A 17,335-nucleotide genomic window follows, 5' to 3' on the forward strand; every position below is an offset into this window, starting at 1 on the left:
ACTGCCCTCTGTAGACTAATTTACTCTTGCCCCCCCAATGCAATGGCCTGTGTTTACACATTGCCTGTATTGCAGTATAATGTCCCGAGGCACTTTTCAGAAACTTCTTCAAACAAATTTTAACATTGAGCCTCATAAGGAAATATTAGTGGACATGACCTAAAGTTTGGTCAAAGTATCCGAAAGGAGGGAAGAGAGAGGGAGAGGTTTTGTAAGAGAATTGCAGATCTTGGACCTCAGCAACAGAGGGCACAGTAGAGTGGTGGAGTGATTAAAAGCAGGGCAGCTTAAGAGATGAGAATTGACAGAGGATAGATATTTCAGAGGGCTCTTGGCTAGAGGAGATTACAGAGATAGGGAGGGCTGAGGCCAAGGAAGGATTTAAAAACGAGGATGAGAATTTTACAATTCAGTTGCCCTTGCAAAGAGCCAGTTCAGACATGATGGGCAGAATGACCTCCTGTGCTGTAACCATTTTATGAAGCATTGTTTAATCGGGAGCCCGTGTAGGTCAGCAAGCACAGAGATGATGGATGATTGGGCGGGCAAATACATGGGCAGCAGAATTTTGGATAACCTCAAGTTTTAAGGAGCGTAGAATGTGGGAGGCCAGGAGCGAGTTGGAATAGTCACGTCTAGAGGGAACCAAATGCATTTGTTTCAGTAGCAAATGAGCTAAGCCCAGGGAGAATTGGGCTATGTTATGTTGGTGCAAATAGATGCGCCTAGTGACGATGTTTACATATGGTCGAAATTTCATCTCCAGGTCAGATATGGTCAGATACCATGTTTGCAAATAGTCTGGGGACAAGGGTGGAATTTGAATAGGAAAGAGTAATATGGTCTTGAAACGTTAACTCTGTTTCTCTCTCCACAGATGCTGCCAGACCTGCTGAATTTTTCCAGCATTTTCTGTTTTTAGTTCAGATTTCTAGGATTGGCAGAATTTTGTTTTTATTTGCAAATAATCAGGTTCAGCCTAAGACACTTGCAAAGGAGAGGGATTGAGCCAGTAGCTAAGGAACTGTGCTTGTATCCAGGACTGAAGACAGTGACTTCAGTCTTCCCAATATTTTTTTCTTTATTGGGTCATGGGCATCACTGCCAAGGCCAGCATTTGTTGCCCATCCCTAATTCCCCTTCAACTGAGTCACGTGCCAAACCATTTCAGAGGGCAGTTAACGGTCAACCACATTGCTGTGAGTGTAGACTCACATGTAGACCAGACCAGATAAGAACGGCAGATTTCCTTCCCGAAAGGACATTAATGAACCAGTTTTTACAGCAATCAACAATGGTTTAATGAAACTAGCTTTTCAATTCAAAATTTTAAAATGAATTCAAATTCCACCAGCTGTCTTGGTGGGACTTGAACCCATGTCCCCAGAACATTAGCCTGGGTCTCTGGATTACTGGTCCAGTGACATTACCACTACGCCACCATCTCCCAATTAGTTTATGGAAAATTTCTACTCCAACCAGTACTGGATGTTGGACTAGCTGTGTCACAACTTAGAAATAATTGAAGGTTTGAGAGAGATGGTGGTGATGTTGAACTGGGTCTTGTCATTATAGATAACACTGATTTCAGATAATGTCGCTGAGGGGCAGCATGTAGGGGTCAAGGATAGATCCTTGGGGGACACGAGGTATTGGAAGAGAAACCGTTGCAAGTGATTCTCTGGCTATGGTTTGACAGATAAGAATGGAACTATGTGAGAGCAGTTGCTGCCCAGCTGGATGACCGTGGAGAGCTGTTGGAGGGGGATGGTGTGGGGTCAACCATGTCAGGCTGGAGGCAGGCCAAGAAGGATGAGGAGGGAATGTTTCCCATTGTCAAAGTTGCATATGATGTCATTTGTGACTTTTAGATGAAACATTTTGGTGCAATGACAGATGGAAACCTAGTTGGAGAGATGCAAACATGGGAATTCTGAGAAAGATGGGAGATGACAGCACCTTCAAGGGTTTACAAACCCTTCCTGTCTTTCTGAATGGGATTAATGCAGCATCAAATGCAACAGGTATTTTGCAGTGTTGGCAACAGAAAGTAGTAGTGAGACTAGAAGGCAGGAGAAACAAAGCAGAGCATTGAGTATGCTTTGTTTGTGGAATGATGTCATTGGAAAAATACATTAAAAGGTGTGACTGTACATAGTCAATGAATAGTCTTGAAAGAACTATTACATAGCTTATAGCACCTATACCTTCCTTCAAGGTACAAAAACCCAATGATGATCTCAAGGCACAAATAGAGATAAATGGGTATGATATAATCGCCATTACGGAAACATGGCTACATGATGACCAAGATTGGGAACTGAATGTTCAAGGATACTCGACATTTAGGAAGGACAGACAAAAAGGAAAAGGAGGTGGAGTTGCACTAATAAGGGATCCGATCAGTGCATTAGTAAGGGAGGCTCTCCAATCGGAAGAACAAAGAAAAGTACAGCACAGGAACAGGCCCTTCAGCCCTCCAAGGCTGCGCCAATCATATTGCCTATCAAAATAAAACATTTTGCACTTCCAGGGTCCGTATCCCTCTATTCCCATCCTATTCATGCATTTGTCAAGCTGCCTCTTAAACACCACTATCGTACCTGCTTCCACCACCTCCTCTGGCAGCGAATTCCAGACACTCACTACGCTTTGCATAAAAAAACTTGCCCCGCACATGTGAATAGTTTCCTCCTCTCACCTTAAATCTATGTCCCCTAGTAATTGACTCTTCCACCCTGGGAAAAAGCTTCTGACCATCTACTCTGTCCATGCTACTCATAATTTTGTAAACTTCTATCAAGTCGCCCCTCAATCTCCGTCACTCTAGTGAGAACAATCCGAGATTCTCCAACCTCTCCGCATAGCTAATAACCTCCAGACCAGGCAGCATCCTGGTAAACCTCCTCTGCACCATCTCCAATGCCTCCATATTCTTCTGGTAATGTGGCGACCAGAATTGCACGCAATATTCCAAGTGTGGCCTAACCACGGTTCTATACAGCTGCAGCATGACTTCCCAGCTTTTATACTCAGTACCCCTGCCGATGAAGGCAAGCATGCCATATGCCTTCCTGACTACCTTATCCACCTGCGTTGCCACTTTCAATGACCTGTGGACCCAGATCCCTCTGCCCGTTGATGCACTTAAGGGTTCTGCCACTTACTGTATAATTCCTAAGACCTTCCAAAATGCATTACCTCGCATTTGTCCGGATTAAACTCCATCTGCCATTTCTCCGCCCAAGTCTCCAACAGCTCTATATCCCATTGTATCCTTTGACAATCCTCTTCATTATCTGCAACTCCTCCAACCTTAGTGTCGTCTGCAAACTTACTAATTAGCCCAGTTATATTTTCCTCCAAATCATTTATGTATACTACAAACAGCAAAGGTCCCAGCACTGATCCCTGCGGAACACCACTAGTCACCGGTCTCCATTCAGAAAAGCACCCTTCCACTGCTACCCTCTGTCTTCTATGACCAAGCCAATTCTGTATCCATCTTGCTAGCTCTCCTCTGATCCCGTGCGACTTTACCTTCTGTACCAGTCAGCCATGAGGGACCTTGTCAAAGGCCTTACTGAAATCCACGTAGATAACATCGTCGATCATCTTTGTCACTTCCTCGAAAAACTCGATTAAGTTAGTGAGACACGACCTCCACTTCACAAAACCGTGCTGCCTCTCACTAACACAAAAACTAAAATACCTGGAAAAACTCAGCAGGTCTGGCATCCTCTGCTCTCACTAATACTTCCAAATGGTAGTAAATCCTCTCACGAAGTATCTTCTCCAACAATTTCCGTACCACTGATGTGAGGCTCACTGGCCTGTAATTTCCTGGATTATCCCTGCTACCCTTCTTAAATAATGGAACAATATTGGCCATTCTCCAGTCCTCTGGGACCTCGCCCGTAGCCAGTAAGGATACAAAGATTTCTGTCAAAGTCCCAGCAATCTCCTCCCTTGCCTCCCTCAGTACTCTGGGGTAGATCCCATCCGGCCCTGGGGACTTATCCACCTTAGTATTCTTCAAGACGCTTAACACCTCTTTTTTGATCTCAACATGATCCAGGCTATCTTCCCTAGACAAATTGACCACTAAGTCCTTTGGTGAATACTGATGAGAAGTACTCATTTAATATCTCTCCCATTTCTTCTGGCTCCACACACACATTCCCACCTCTGTCCCTGAGTGGGCCTACCCTTTCCCTGGCTACCCTCTTGCTTTTTACATATGTATAAAAGGTCTTGGGATTTTCCTTAATCCTGGTTGCCAATGACTTTCCCTTTTAGCCCTCCTGACTCCTTGCTTAAGTTTCTTCCTATTTTCTTTATATTCTCCATGGGCTTGATCTGTTCCCAGCCTTCTAGCCCTTAAGAATGCTGCCCTTTTCTTTTTGACTAATCTCACAATATCCTTCGTTATCCAAGGTTCCTGAAACTTGCCATATTTATCCTTCATCCTAGCAGGAACATGCCGGTCCTGAATTATCAACTGACGTTTAAAAGCCCCCCACATGTCAGTTGTTGATTTGCCCTCAAACATCCGCCTCCAGTCTAGATTCCTCGGTTCCTGCCTAATATTGTTATAATTAGCCTTCCCCCAATTAAACACCTTAACCTGAGGACTTTTGTTATCCTTATCCACCAGTACCTTGAAACTTACTGAATTATGGTCATTTTTCCTGAAATGCTCCCCTACTGAAACTTCAACCACCTGGCCGGGTTCATTCCCTAATACCAGGTCCAGTATTGCCCCTTTCCTAGTTGGACTATCTACATATTGTCTCAGGAAGCCCTCCTGGATGCACCTTACAAATTCTACACCATCCAAACCCCTAGCACTAAGTGACTCCCAGTCAATATAGGGAAAGTTAAAATCACCCACCACTACAACCGTATTGCTTTTACCTCTTTCCAAAATCTGCCTACATAACTGTTACTCAATTTCCCGCCGGCAATTGGGAGGCCTATAGTAAACCCCAAACATTGTGACTGCACCTTTCCTATTCTGGAGATCTACCCATGTAGCGTCGCTGCATGAGCCCTTCGGGGTGTCCTCCTGTCGTACAGCTGTGATGTTCTCCTTAACCAGCAGTGCAACTCCCCCACCTCTTCTACATCCCTCTCTATCCTGCCTGAAACATCTAAATCCTGGAATGTTTATCTGCCAATCCTGTCCATCCTTCAACCAAGTCTCTGTAATAGCAATAACATCATAGTCCCAAGTACTAATCCAAGCTCTAAGCCTGTTATACTTCTCGCATTGAAACAAATGCATTTCAGACCCCCAGTCACACTGTGTTCAGTAATTTCTCCCTGCCTACTCTTCCTCTTAGTCCTACTGGCCATATTCACTAGTTCCTAGTCATTTATTTCACCTGCTGACCTATTGCTCTGGCTCCCACCCCCCTGCCAGACTAGGTTAAACCCTCCCGAGTAATAGTAGCAAACCTCGCAGTAAGGATATTGGTGCCCCTCCAGTTTAGATGCAACCTATCCTTGTACAGGTCGCACCTGCCCCGGAAGAGATGTCAATGATCCAGATATCGGAAACCCTCCCTCCTACACCATCTGTTCAACCACGTGTTTAGCTGCATTATCTTCCTATTTCTAGCCTCACTGGCACTTGGCACAGGGAGTAATTCTGAGATTACAATCCTACAGGTCCTGTTTTTTAACTTTCTGCCTAACTTCCTGAACTCCCGCTGCAGGACCCAGTCACTCTCAATGTGTGGAATCTGTTGGCGCAGAGCTAAGAAACAGCAAAGGGCAGCTGACATTGGTTGGAGTTGTTTGTAGGCCACAAAACAGTAGTGGTAGTGTGGGGCATGGTATTAATCAGGAAATGAGAGAAGCATGTAGCATGGACAATACAGTAATCATGGGTGACTTAAATCTTCATATACCAATCGAAAGCTAATGCTTTGGAAGATGAGTTTTTGGAGTGTGTTAGGGATGATTTTCTAGAGCAGTATGTTGAGGAGCCGACTAGAGGACAGGATATTTTAGATCTAGTATTATGTAATGAAAAAGGGCTAATTAATAATCTTGTTGTAAAAGATCCTTTAGGGATAAGTGACTACAATATGATAGAATTTTACATTATGTTTGAAAGTGAAGTAGCCCACCCTGAACCGGTGTTAAAGTTGAATTAAGGAAATTATGAAGGCATGAGGGACAAATTGGCTGAGGTGGATTGGTAAAATATGTTAAAAGGTATGTCTGTACATAGGCAATGGATAATCTTCAAAGAACTATTATATAGCTTATAGCACCTGTACATCCCTTCAAGGTAGTCAAGATAGTCAGTCAACCGTGGCTGACAAAGAAAGTTAAGGGTTGTATAAGATTAAAAGAAAAGACTTGTAAAGTTGCCAGAAGTTGTAGTAACCTGAGGATTGGGAGGTTTTTTGAACACAACAAAGGAGGACCAAGAAACTGATAAAGAAAGGGAGAATAGAATATGAATACAATCTAGCAAAAAACATTAAAATGGACTGTTTAAAACTTCTGTAGATATGTACAAAGGAAGCGTTTGACTAAGACAAATGTAGGTCCTTTATATGCAGAGTCAGGAGAATTTATAATGGGGAATAGAGAAATGGCAGAGAAGCTAAATGATAATTTTGTGCCTCTTTTCACTGAGGAAGATGCAAGAAATCTCCCAGATTTAGAGATCCAAGGAGCTAGGGAGAATGAGGAGTTGAAGGAAATTAGTATAAGTAACATCTCCCTTCTAACCCAATACTGGTGCCAATGCCCCATGAACTGAAACCCATTCCTCTCACACCAATCTTTCAGCCATGTATTTAACTCCTTGACTTTATTTACCCTATGCCAGTTTGTCCATGGCTCAGGTAGTAATCTCAAGATTATTATCTTGGAGGTTCTGTTTTTTAATTTAGCTCCTAACTGTTCAAATTCTTTCAGTAGAATCTCCTTTCTAGTCCTATCAATGTCATTGGTACCTACGTAGATGACAAAAACCGGATCTCTTCCCTCCCACTCCAAGTTCCTCTCCAGCCCTGAGGAGATATCTGAAGTACCTCGAGATGCAAACACTTGGGGGGGGGTGGGGGGGGTGGGGTGGGTGTGTGGGGGGGGTGGGGTTGGGTGGGGGGGTGGGGGTGGTGGGGGGGTGTGGTGGTGGTGGGGGTGCAGGTGGGCGGGTGCTTTGTCACTGGACTGGTAATCCAGAGATCCAGGGTAATGCTCTGGGGACCTGGGTTCAAATGCCAGATGGTGGAATTTGAATTCAATAAAAAATCTGGAACTAATGATGACCATGAAACCGCTGTCGATTGTTGTAAAAACCCATCTGGTTCACTAACGTCCTTTAGGGATGGAAATCTGCCATCCTTACCTGGTCTGGCCTACATGTGACATCAGACCCACAGCAATGTGATTGACTCTTTTAAAAAAAAAAATGTCCTTTGAACAAGGGCAGTTAGGGATAGGCAATAAATGCTGACCTAGCCAGCGACGCTCACATCCCATGAATGAATAAAAAAACAGTACATCTTGGTGTCCAGCAGTGCCCACATGCTGCAACAGCAACACATCACCCTGTCCTGCCATCACTATCATATTTTATTTAATTTATTAATTCATTACTCTAGTATCCCTGCTCTTTACATTTTATTGTAATTTTTTTTACACCAGTATCAATCTCATACTGAACAAGCTATTTTTAAGAAAAAAGACTAGAGACCTGAACACACAAATAAAGACCTTACTTTTACTTTATAGAAATACTCAATCCTACTAACCAATCAACTGCTTGTGATTCGTGATGTCTCCCTGCCACTGGTCTCGCATGAACTCCCTGCTCTCTCTGCCCTTTTTTAAAAATGAGCTCTCCCCGCTCTCTGTGCTCTTTTTAAAATTAACTTATACTAATGTTCCGGTTGGGAAGTCTCCTCCTCTCCATTTGCTTTTTTAAATGCTCCTCTGTCTCTGGCCCAGGCTCACTTCACACAAATCCTTGACAGCCAGTCCTCCTCTTGTTTACTTTCTCATGATGCTAGCGAGGCTGAATTTATTGTCCAGTCTTAGATAGACCGAGACAGTGGTGAGGCTCCTCCTTCATTGCTGTAATCCATGTGTTGATCCTGTTTCCAAAATGCCATTAGGCAGGGATTTCCAGGAGAATGTCTGTGACGATGAAAGTTACCTTCGTTGCATGCTATCCCTAGTCAGCTATAGCTCAGTGGGTAACACTCACATCTGAATCAGAAGGTTGTGGGTTCAAGGCTTGAGCATCAAAATCTACCTTCACACTTCAACACAGTACTGAGGGATTGCTACATTGTTGGGAGTGATGACTTTTAGATGAGACATTAAACAGAGACATTGCCTGCCCCATCAGGCAGGTGTGAAAGGTGCGATGGCACTATTCCAAGGAGAGCCAGATGAGTTCTCTCTAATGTCCACAACAAACTTCTCCAAAACAAATGATCTGGTCACTTATCTCATTGCTGTTTGTGGAACCTTTCTGTGTGCAAATTGACTCCTGCCATTCCCACATTATAGCAGTGACTATATTTCAAAAATACTTGATTGGCTATCAAGCTGTTTGGGATATCCTAGGGTCACAAAAGGTGTTATAGAAATGTGGTTGACTCTTAAATGACGTCTGAAAGGCTCAGCAAGCCACCCCATTCTCAAGGGCAATTGAGGATGGGTAATAAATACTGACCCAGCCGATGACGCCCACACACCATGAACAAATAATAAAAAAAGAGATGCAATCCTGTCATCTTTAACCCAGTATAACACTTGGCACTCTTTACTCCTAAATTTGATTTACCAGGTTTATTTGCAGAGATTAAAGTCTTTAAAGGTGTTTCATAGGTGGCCTAGTAAGTAGTTAAACCGCACAGTTTACAATGAACCAAACAGAGAAGTGGTCTTTGTTTGATTCTTGGTTGGTTGATTCATCTTCACCAGAGCAGCAGCTTGGACACCAGTTCGACTCTCCTAGGTTACGGTTGGGAAATGATCACCGGTTTCTCTCAATCCACTGACCCCTACCCCTACAAATACATGCATTAAAGAAAGAGTTGATCCTAATGCTCTCCTCTATCAAATGCCCATACAGCACTTAATGTTGAAGCTCACTTGTGAAGGTGGGCACCTGGATGAAGTATGGGACCACTGTCAGTGGTCCTAATATTGGACTGAGCTCATACATTTAGCAGCAGGAGTGGGGAATTTGAAGTGCTTTGAGATTTCAGCTGTTAGGAGTTTTAGCATTGCTTTTTTTCAGTGTTTATAACTGGTGCTGCTGATTATATGATATCTGGAAAGTCCCATCCTGTTTATTAATGAGATTCTGGGGCTTTCAGCTTTATTTTGAGAAGACTTCTGGCATTCCTCTTTACTCGTAAATCAGTGATCTCATTTATTGCATTGTTTTCCCTTCAGATATTTCCTGAAAGTGACAATAGTGCGGAGCTTGAGTGATCTGGTGAAGGAATATGACCTGATTGTGCACCAGCTTGCTACTTATCCAGATGTCAACAACTCCATCAAAATGGAAGTGGGAATTGAAGACTGCTTACACATAGAGTTTGAATATAACAAGTCAAAGTGAGTCATTGCAGCTCTGGAACACTTATACAAGACAGCTGTTTGATTTGATTCTTTATTTCTTGCTTTCCTTATCAGGAGTGTCAGCCATGGCTCAGTTGGTAGCACTCTTGCCTCTGAGTCAAGTTGAGAGTTCATGTCCCACTCCAGAGCTTGAGTACAAAAATCTAGGCTGACACTCTGCCCCCACAGGTGGGCACAAAAGATCCCATTGCACTGTTTTGAAGAAGAGCAGGGAAGTTATGTCCTTTTCCAGCATTTATCCCTCAATCAACATCACTAAAACCAATTATCTGGTCATTATCACATTGCTGTTTGTGGGAATTTGCTGAGTGCAATTTGGCTGCCACCTTTCCTAATTACAACAGTGATTATACTGCAAAAGTACTTCATTGGCTGTAAAGTGCTTTCAGAAGCCTAGTGGTTGTGAAAGGTGCTACATAAATGCAAGTCTTTTTTCCTTGTCAGGCAGGGTAGTTTGACTTGTTTAGCCGATGGAGAATGCAGCTTTTCTTGTCTCTTTTCTCTCACTCGCCTTGGGAGTAGGACAAGAGGAATTGAACAATAGCTGTCTTCACACTTGACATTGGGGAGAACTTCTCAGGCTTTTAAAATAGTGCCATGGGATATTTTACGCTTGCCTGAAGGGGCTTGATCTTTGGATCAGCCTACAGACAGACAAACCTTATCCAATCAAGGCTGGCAAGTGTACAACATTAGGTTTGGCAGCAAAATGGGCTTTCAATCAGAGACATTGTGTGCGAAGCAGCAGTAGTTTTAAGTTTATGCTGTCCCCAGCCCAAAGTCCTTGCATTTCTCTATAATGAACTTCCTCCAGCTACCAGGGAGGAGTACTTGAGCTTGTCTTCCTGTTCTTGCAGCATAATTAATCAAGCAGCACTGTTAATATTTATCACATTATCTTTACAGTGCAGAAGGAGGCCATTCTGCCCATTGAGTCTGCGCTGGCTCTCTGATAGAGCATTCTACCTAATCCCACTCCCCTGCTTTATCCCCGTAACCTTGCACATTCTATTTTCAGGTAGCAATCCAATTACCTTTTGAATACCTTGATCGAATCAGCCTCCGCCACCGTCTCAGGAAGTTTGTTCCAGACTTCAACCACCCTCTGGATGAAAAAAAAATCTTCACATAATTTCTACTACTTTTGTCCATTATTTTGAATCTGTGCTCTCTAGTTCTTAATGTTCTCTTGAGTGGGAACAGTCTCTCACTATTTACCCTGCCCATACCCCTCAGGATCTTGAATACCTCTATCAAGTCTCCTCTCAGCCATCTTTTCTCCAAGGAAAACAGTCTGAATCTTTCCAATCTATCCTCGTGGCTACAGTTCTTTATCCCTGGAATCATTCTCATGAATCTCCGCTGTACTCCAATGCCTTCACATCCTCCCTCAAGTATGGTGCCCAGAACTGGACGCAGTACTCCAGATGAGTCCTAATTAGTGTCTTATACAAGTTCAACTGACCTCCTTACTCTTGTACTCAATGCCCCTATTAATAAAATCTAAGAAACTATCTGCTTTATTAACTGATCTCTCAACGTGCCCTGTCATGTTCCATGACATATGTACGTATACACCAAGGTCCCTCTGTTCCTGCATCTCCTTTAGAGGCTCTCTCTTTATTTTATACTGTCTCACCATATCTTTCCTGCCAAAACAAATCACCTCACTTTTCTGCATCAAATGCCTTTTGAAAATCCATATACACCACATCAACAGCGTTTCCTTTATCAACCTTCTCTGTTACCCCCTCAAAATACTCCGAGTTAGTTAAACATGATTTTACCTTGAGAATCCATGCTGGCTTTCCTTAATTATCCTGCACTTGTCTAAGTGATTATTGATTTTAGCATGTACCATAGTTTCCAGAGGTATCCTTGCCACTGAGGCCATATTGACTGGCCTGTAGTTGCCAGCTTTATCCTTGCATCCCATTTTGAATAAGGATGTAACGTTCGTAGTTCTCCAGTCCTCTTAGACACTCCTGTGTCTAAGGAAGACTGGAAGATTATCGCTAGTGCCTCTGCAATTTCCACTCTCCCCTCCCTCAGTACCCACTGATGCATCTCATCCGGTCCTGGTACCTTATCTATTTTAAGTAAAGATAGCCTTTTCCAACACCACCACCTTCTCGATTGTAAATTCTAGTGTACCAGTTACCTCCTCTCGCACCTCGGCCTGGGGAACAAGTTCATCCTTTGTAAAGACAGATGCAAAGTACTTGTTCAACACCTCTTCTATTTCTCCAGCCTCCTAATTTTTCTCCCTAATCAGCCCTTCTCTTTTTTTCCCATTAGATTGGAAAGTGGCAAATATGACTCCTCTATTCAAGAAGGGAGGGAGACAGAAAACAGGAAAGTAGGCCAGTTAGCTTGATGTCTGTCGTGAAGAAGTTATTAGAATCAATCTTTAAAGAGATTATAGCTGGGCACTTAGAAGAGCTCAAGGCGTTCAGGAAGAGTCAGCTTGGTTTTGTGAAGGAAAAATCATGTTTAACCAATTTATTGGCCTTTTTTTGAAGGAGTAACATGCACAGTAGATAAAGGGGAGCCTGTAGACATACTGTACTTGGATTTCCAGAAGGCATTTGATAAGGTGCATATCAAAGATTATTATGGAAAATAAAAGCGCATGGTGTAGTGGGTAACATATTAGCATGGATAGAAGTTTGGCTGGCTGGGCAGATAGCAGAGAGTATGCATAAATGGGCCTTTTTCTGATTGGCAGGATGTGATGAGTGGAGTCCCACAGGGGTCTGTACTGGGACCTCAACTTTTTACAATTTACATCCATGACTTAGATGAGGGGAGTGAAGACATGGTAGCTAAATTTGCAGATGACACAAAAATAGGTAGGAAAGTATGTTGTGAAGAGGACTTTAGGAGGTTGCAGATGGATATAGATAGGTTGAGTGAGTGGGCAAAGGTCTAGCAAATGGAGTTTAATGTGGGAAAATGTGAAGTTGTTCACTTTGGCAGGAAGAACAAAAATGCAGAGTGTTACTTAAATGGAGAACAGCTGCATAATTCTGAGGTGCAGAGGGATCTAGGTGTTCTAATACATGAGTCGCAAAAAGTTAGTATTGCAGGTACAGCAAATAATTAAGAAGGCTAATGGAATGATATCCTTTATTTTGAGAGGGATTGAAGGATGTTATGCTTTGGTTATAAAGGTGCACCTCGAATACTGTGTGCAATTTTGGTCTCCTTATTTAAGGAAGGATGTAAATGCATTGGAGGCGGGTCAAAGGAGGTTTTCTAGATTGAGTGGGTTGTCTTATGAGGAAAGGTTGGACAGGCTGGGCTTGTTTCCACTGGAGGTTAGAAGAGTGAAGGGTGATTTGATTGATGTGTACAAGATCCTGAACGGCCTTGACAAGCTGGACGTCAAAAGGATGTTTCTCTTGTGGGTGAGTCCAGAACTAGGGGGCACTGTTTTAAAATTAGGGGTTGCCCTTTTAGGACAGAGATGAGGCGAATATTTTTCTGAGGGTTGTGCAACTTTGGAACACTCTGCCTCAGAAGATGGTTGAGGTGGGGTCATTGAATATTTTTAAGGCAGAGGTAGATAGATTCTTGTTAGGCAAGGGAATCAAAGGTTACCGGGGTTAGATGGGAATGTGGAAATCGAAACACAAGAAGATCAACCCTGATCTTATTGAATGATGGAGCAGGCTGGAGGGGCTGAATGCTCTGCTCCTGTTCTTATTTATGTTCTAATGTTCTTACCCCCCTTTTATTATTTACATCCTGATAGAAGACCTTGGGATTCCCTTTTATGTCTGCTGCCAGTATCTTTTCATGCTGTCTTCTTGCTTTACTTATTAGTTCCTTCACTTCCCCTCTGGTCCTTCTATATTCAGCCTGATTCTCCATTATATTTTCTACCTGATATCTGTCGTATGTGCACTTATTCCTTTTCATCTTCACCTCTATCTCTCTCATCATCCAGAGTGCTTTGGATTTATTTCCCCTTCAAGGGAATATACCTTCACATTGCCTGCAATACTTTTTCTTTGAAGGTGACCTATTGTTCAGCCACTGTCTTTTCTGTTGACATTTGATACTAACTCACTCTACCCAGATGCATTCTCATCCCATCCCATCCCCAATTAATTATCCCTGCTCTGGATTGTTCTGTGTCCTTTTCCATGATTAACCTAAAACTTATGATACAATGGTCACTGTCCCCGAGAGGCTCTCCCACTGATATCGGATCCACTTGGGCCAACTCATTATCCATAACCACGTCCAAAACTGCATGTCCTCTCGTAGAAAATCATCTTGAACACATTCCAGGAACTCTCACCCCTCTTGTCCTTTTGTATTATTCTTACACCAGTCTATATTTGGATAATTGAAGTTCCCTATTATCATTACTCTATAATTCTTGCACCTCTCAGTAACTTCTTTGCAACTTTGTTTCTCCACATCTCTTCCACTAGTTGGTGGTCTATATGCTACACCAATCACTGTTCCACTCTTACCATTCCTTACCAGCCAGAGAAATTCTGTCCTTGATCCTTTCTCTCCAGTAATGCCATCTTTAATCAATATTGTCATTTCCCCAACACCCCCCACCCCCCGCCCTGCTTTTCTTTCTTTCCTAAACACCTTGTACCCAGGAATATTTAACGTCCAGTCCTGCCATTCTTTGAGCCAGGCCTCTGTTGGAGCAATAATATCATAATTCCATTTGTTAACCTGTGCTTGCAGTTCACCAATCTTATTAACCTCCTTAAAATATGCTTTCAGGACCTCATCCCTAGACTGGGATAGGCTACAAACAGATATAGATAGGTTAAGTGAGTGGGCAAAGATCTGGCAGATGGAGGATAATATGGGAAAATGTGAAATTGTCCATTTTGAGAGAAGAATAAAAGAGAAGCATATTATCTAAATGGAGAGAGAGATTGCAGAGCTCTGAGGTGCAGATGGATCTGGATGTCCTAGTGCATGAATCACAAAAGGCTAGTATACAAGTACAGCAAGTAATTAGGAAAGTGTTATGATGTGGCAGATGATGTGTGCAAGGTGGATCAAATCCAGGAGGGAACTTGATCACGCGGTCACAAATGTTTTCTAATTTGTATTTTATTTCTAGATATGTGCTTTGAATTCAGAAGTATTAAGACTACCATGACTTCAGAGGTTTTTTAGAAAAATGAATTAAACATTTATTAACAAAATAAGAGATTAAAGCACTTACATAGGTCTACAAATTACTACTATAATAGCTCCGAAAACCCCTAATTAATCTGGCTTCCAGTTACACCCCCGCTAGGTAACAGTGAAAAAACAAATAGATTTAAACAGACCCAGGCAAAGCAACACAATACCCTGGATAGGAAAATTCAAAGTGAGTTTTTCTCAGCTTCGGTTCCTGTAGACAGCAACTTGATGCACAAATGCTGGAGGCTTTCCACACTTGTTAGATCTTAGAATTCCTTCCTCTCTGACACACAGCCTATGTTTCTCCCTTTTTAATGTAAAATCCATTGTTCCAATATGTCTTTGGAACTTTACCTTTCTCATAATATGAACACTATGAAAAGATTTATATTATCAGTTACCTTTGGGAAAAATAAACACGATGTTTAGCCTAGCTTCCTCTGGCTAGGTGTAACACCTTACCATCTCTTTGAAATTCAGACTCCCCTAATTTATCTATAAAAGCAAATTTTCCTCACAGCTCAAACTTTAAAACTTCAGCCATGTTTACGTATTTAGCATTTCAAACCTAGCTTCTTTTTGCTGAATCAAAACCTCCAGACCAGCTGTCTCCAATTCAGTTAAATCTCACGGGCGCAAGCACACATGTACACACTATCCAAACCCCACTATTAACTCACTTTTACAATAAATCACAATAATATTATGAGAATTATTATGTTTTCATGACAGAAAGCTAACAGACTGTCATCATGTATTACAAGGGGAATTGAATACACAATTATGGAGGTTGTGCTTCAGTTGTACCAGGCATTAGTGACACCTGTGGAGTATTATGTACAATATTGCTCACCTTATTTATGGAATGATGTAAATGTACTGGAAGCAGTTCAGAGAAAGTTTACAAGACTAACACCTGGAATGAGTGGGTTGTCTTATGAGGAAAGGTTGGACAGGCTAGGCTTGTATCTGCTGGAGTTTAGAAGAGTAAGAGGCGACTTGATTGAAACATATAAGATCCTGAGGGGTGGATGTGGAGAGGACCTTGTGGAAGTTTATAGAATTAGGGACACAATTTAAAATTAAGGGGTTGCCCATTTAAAACCGAGATGAGGTGAAATATTTTCACTGAGGGTGATGAGTCTTTGCAACTCTCTTCCTGAAAGGTGGTGGAAGCAGAGTCTTTGAATATTTTTAAGGCAGAGGTGGATAGATTCTTGGTAAGCAATGGGGTGATGGGTAATTGGGATAGGTGGAATGCAGATTTCAGGTTACTATCAGATCAGCCATGATTTTAAATGGTGGAGCAGGCTCGAGGGGCCGAATGGCCTACTCCTGTTCCTTGTTCGTATGTTCATCCTACTTATGTCATTGGTCCCAATGTGGAACATGACCTCTGGCTGTTCACCCTCCCCCAAAAGAATGTCCTGCAGCTACTCTGTGACATCCTTGACCCTGGCACCAGGGAGGCAACATACCATCCTGGAGTCTCGTCTATGGCTGCAGAAACGCCTGTCTATTTCCATAACTATGGAATTCCCAACTCCTATAGCACTTCCACTCTTCCTCTCCTGTGCAGCTGACACACCTGTGGTGCCACAAAGTTGGCTCTTGCTACGGCCCTCTAAGGAGCCATCTCGCTCACCAGTATCCAAAATGGAAAAGTGGTTAGAAAGTGAGATAGCCTCAGCCTCAGGGGATTCCTGCACTACCTGCTTGTTTCTCTTAGATACTCTGGTGGTCACCTATTCCCTCTCTGCCTGTGTACTTCTTTGCTGCGATGTGACCACCTCTCTAAACCTGCTATCCACATAATCCTCAGCCTTGTGGATGCACCACAGTGACTCCAGCCGCCACTCAAGTTCCTGCAGCTGGTGACATTTCCTGCAGATGTCGTCGCTGAGGACACTTTGTGCCTGCACAACTTCCCACATCCCGCAAGATGAACATTCCACATGGCTGAACTGCACTGACATACCTTAAACTTTATATAAAGCATTTCCTACAGTATTTATTAATTTATTGTAATTTTTATCTTAATGTAGATTAATTCCTATGAATACTACCATTTACTGAATTTATCTCTGTCTCGCCCCCTTCTCACGCTCTTTTAACTCTTGGCTCTGCTCTCAGTATTTCCCCTTCTTGCGCTCCCATTTTTGCTCCCGGGAGTATGATCTCCAAATTACTCCGCAGCAAATATTTATTGATGGAAACTTTATCACTATCAATAAACAGATCCTGAATAATGTGCTGCTGAATTTCCTTCACTCGGGTCTATTATACATGTCCATCCTGTGGGTAAACTGAGAGATAAAAACAAAAAACTGCCGATGCTGGAAATCCAAAACAAAAATAGAAATACCTGGAAAAACTCAGCAGGTCTGGCAGCATCGGCGGAGAAGAACAAAGTTGACGTTTCGAGTCCTCATGACCCTTCAACAGAACTAAGTAAAAATAGGAGAGGGGTGAAATATAAGCTGCCCTCTTGAACCATTCCAGTTCATGTGTAGTTACATCCACAGTGCTGTTAGGAAGG

General features: G+C 42.6%; 1 protein-coding gene across 1 annotated transcript in view; it reads left to right on the forward strand.

Moving 5' to 3' along the window:
* Nucleotides 1–17,335, forward strand: part of vps26a (VPS26, retromer complex component A) — a 53,866-nt gene that overhangs the window by 26,187 nt on the left and 10,344 nt on the right. The window contains exon 5 of the mRNA XM_041210474.1: nt 9,436–9,600. Coding sequence (XP_041066408.1) covers nt 9,436–9,600 — 165 coding nt within the window. The remainder of the gene's footprint in view (nt 1–9,435; nt 9,601–17,335) is intronic.

The sequence above is a fragment of the Carcharodon carcharias genome, chromosome 17, assembly GCF_017639515.1.
Source record: "Carcharodon carcharias isolate sCarCar2 chromosome 17, sCarCar2.pri, whole genome shotgun sequence".
In the NCBI taxonomy this organism is placed as follows: Eukaryota; Metazoa; Chordata; class Chondrichthyes; order Lamniformes; family Lamnidae; genus Carcharodon; species Carcharodon carcharias.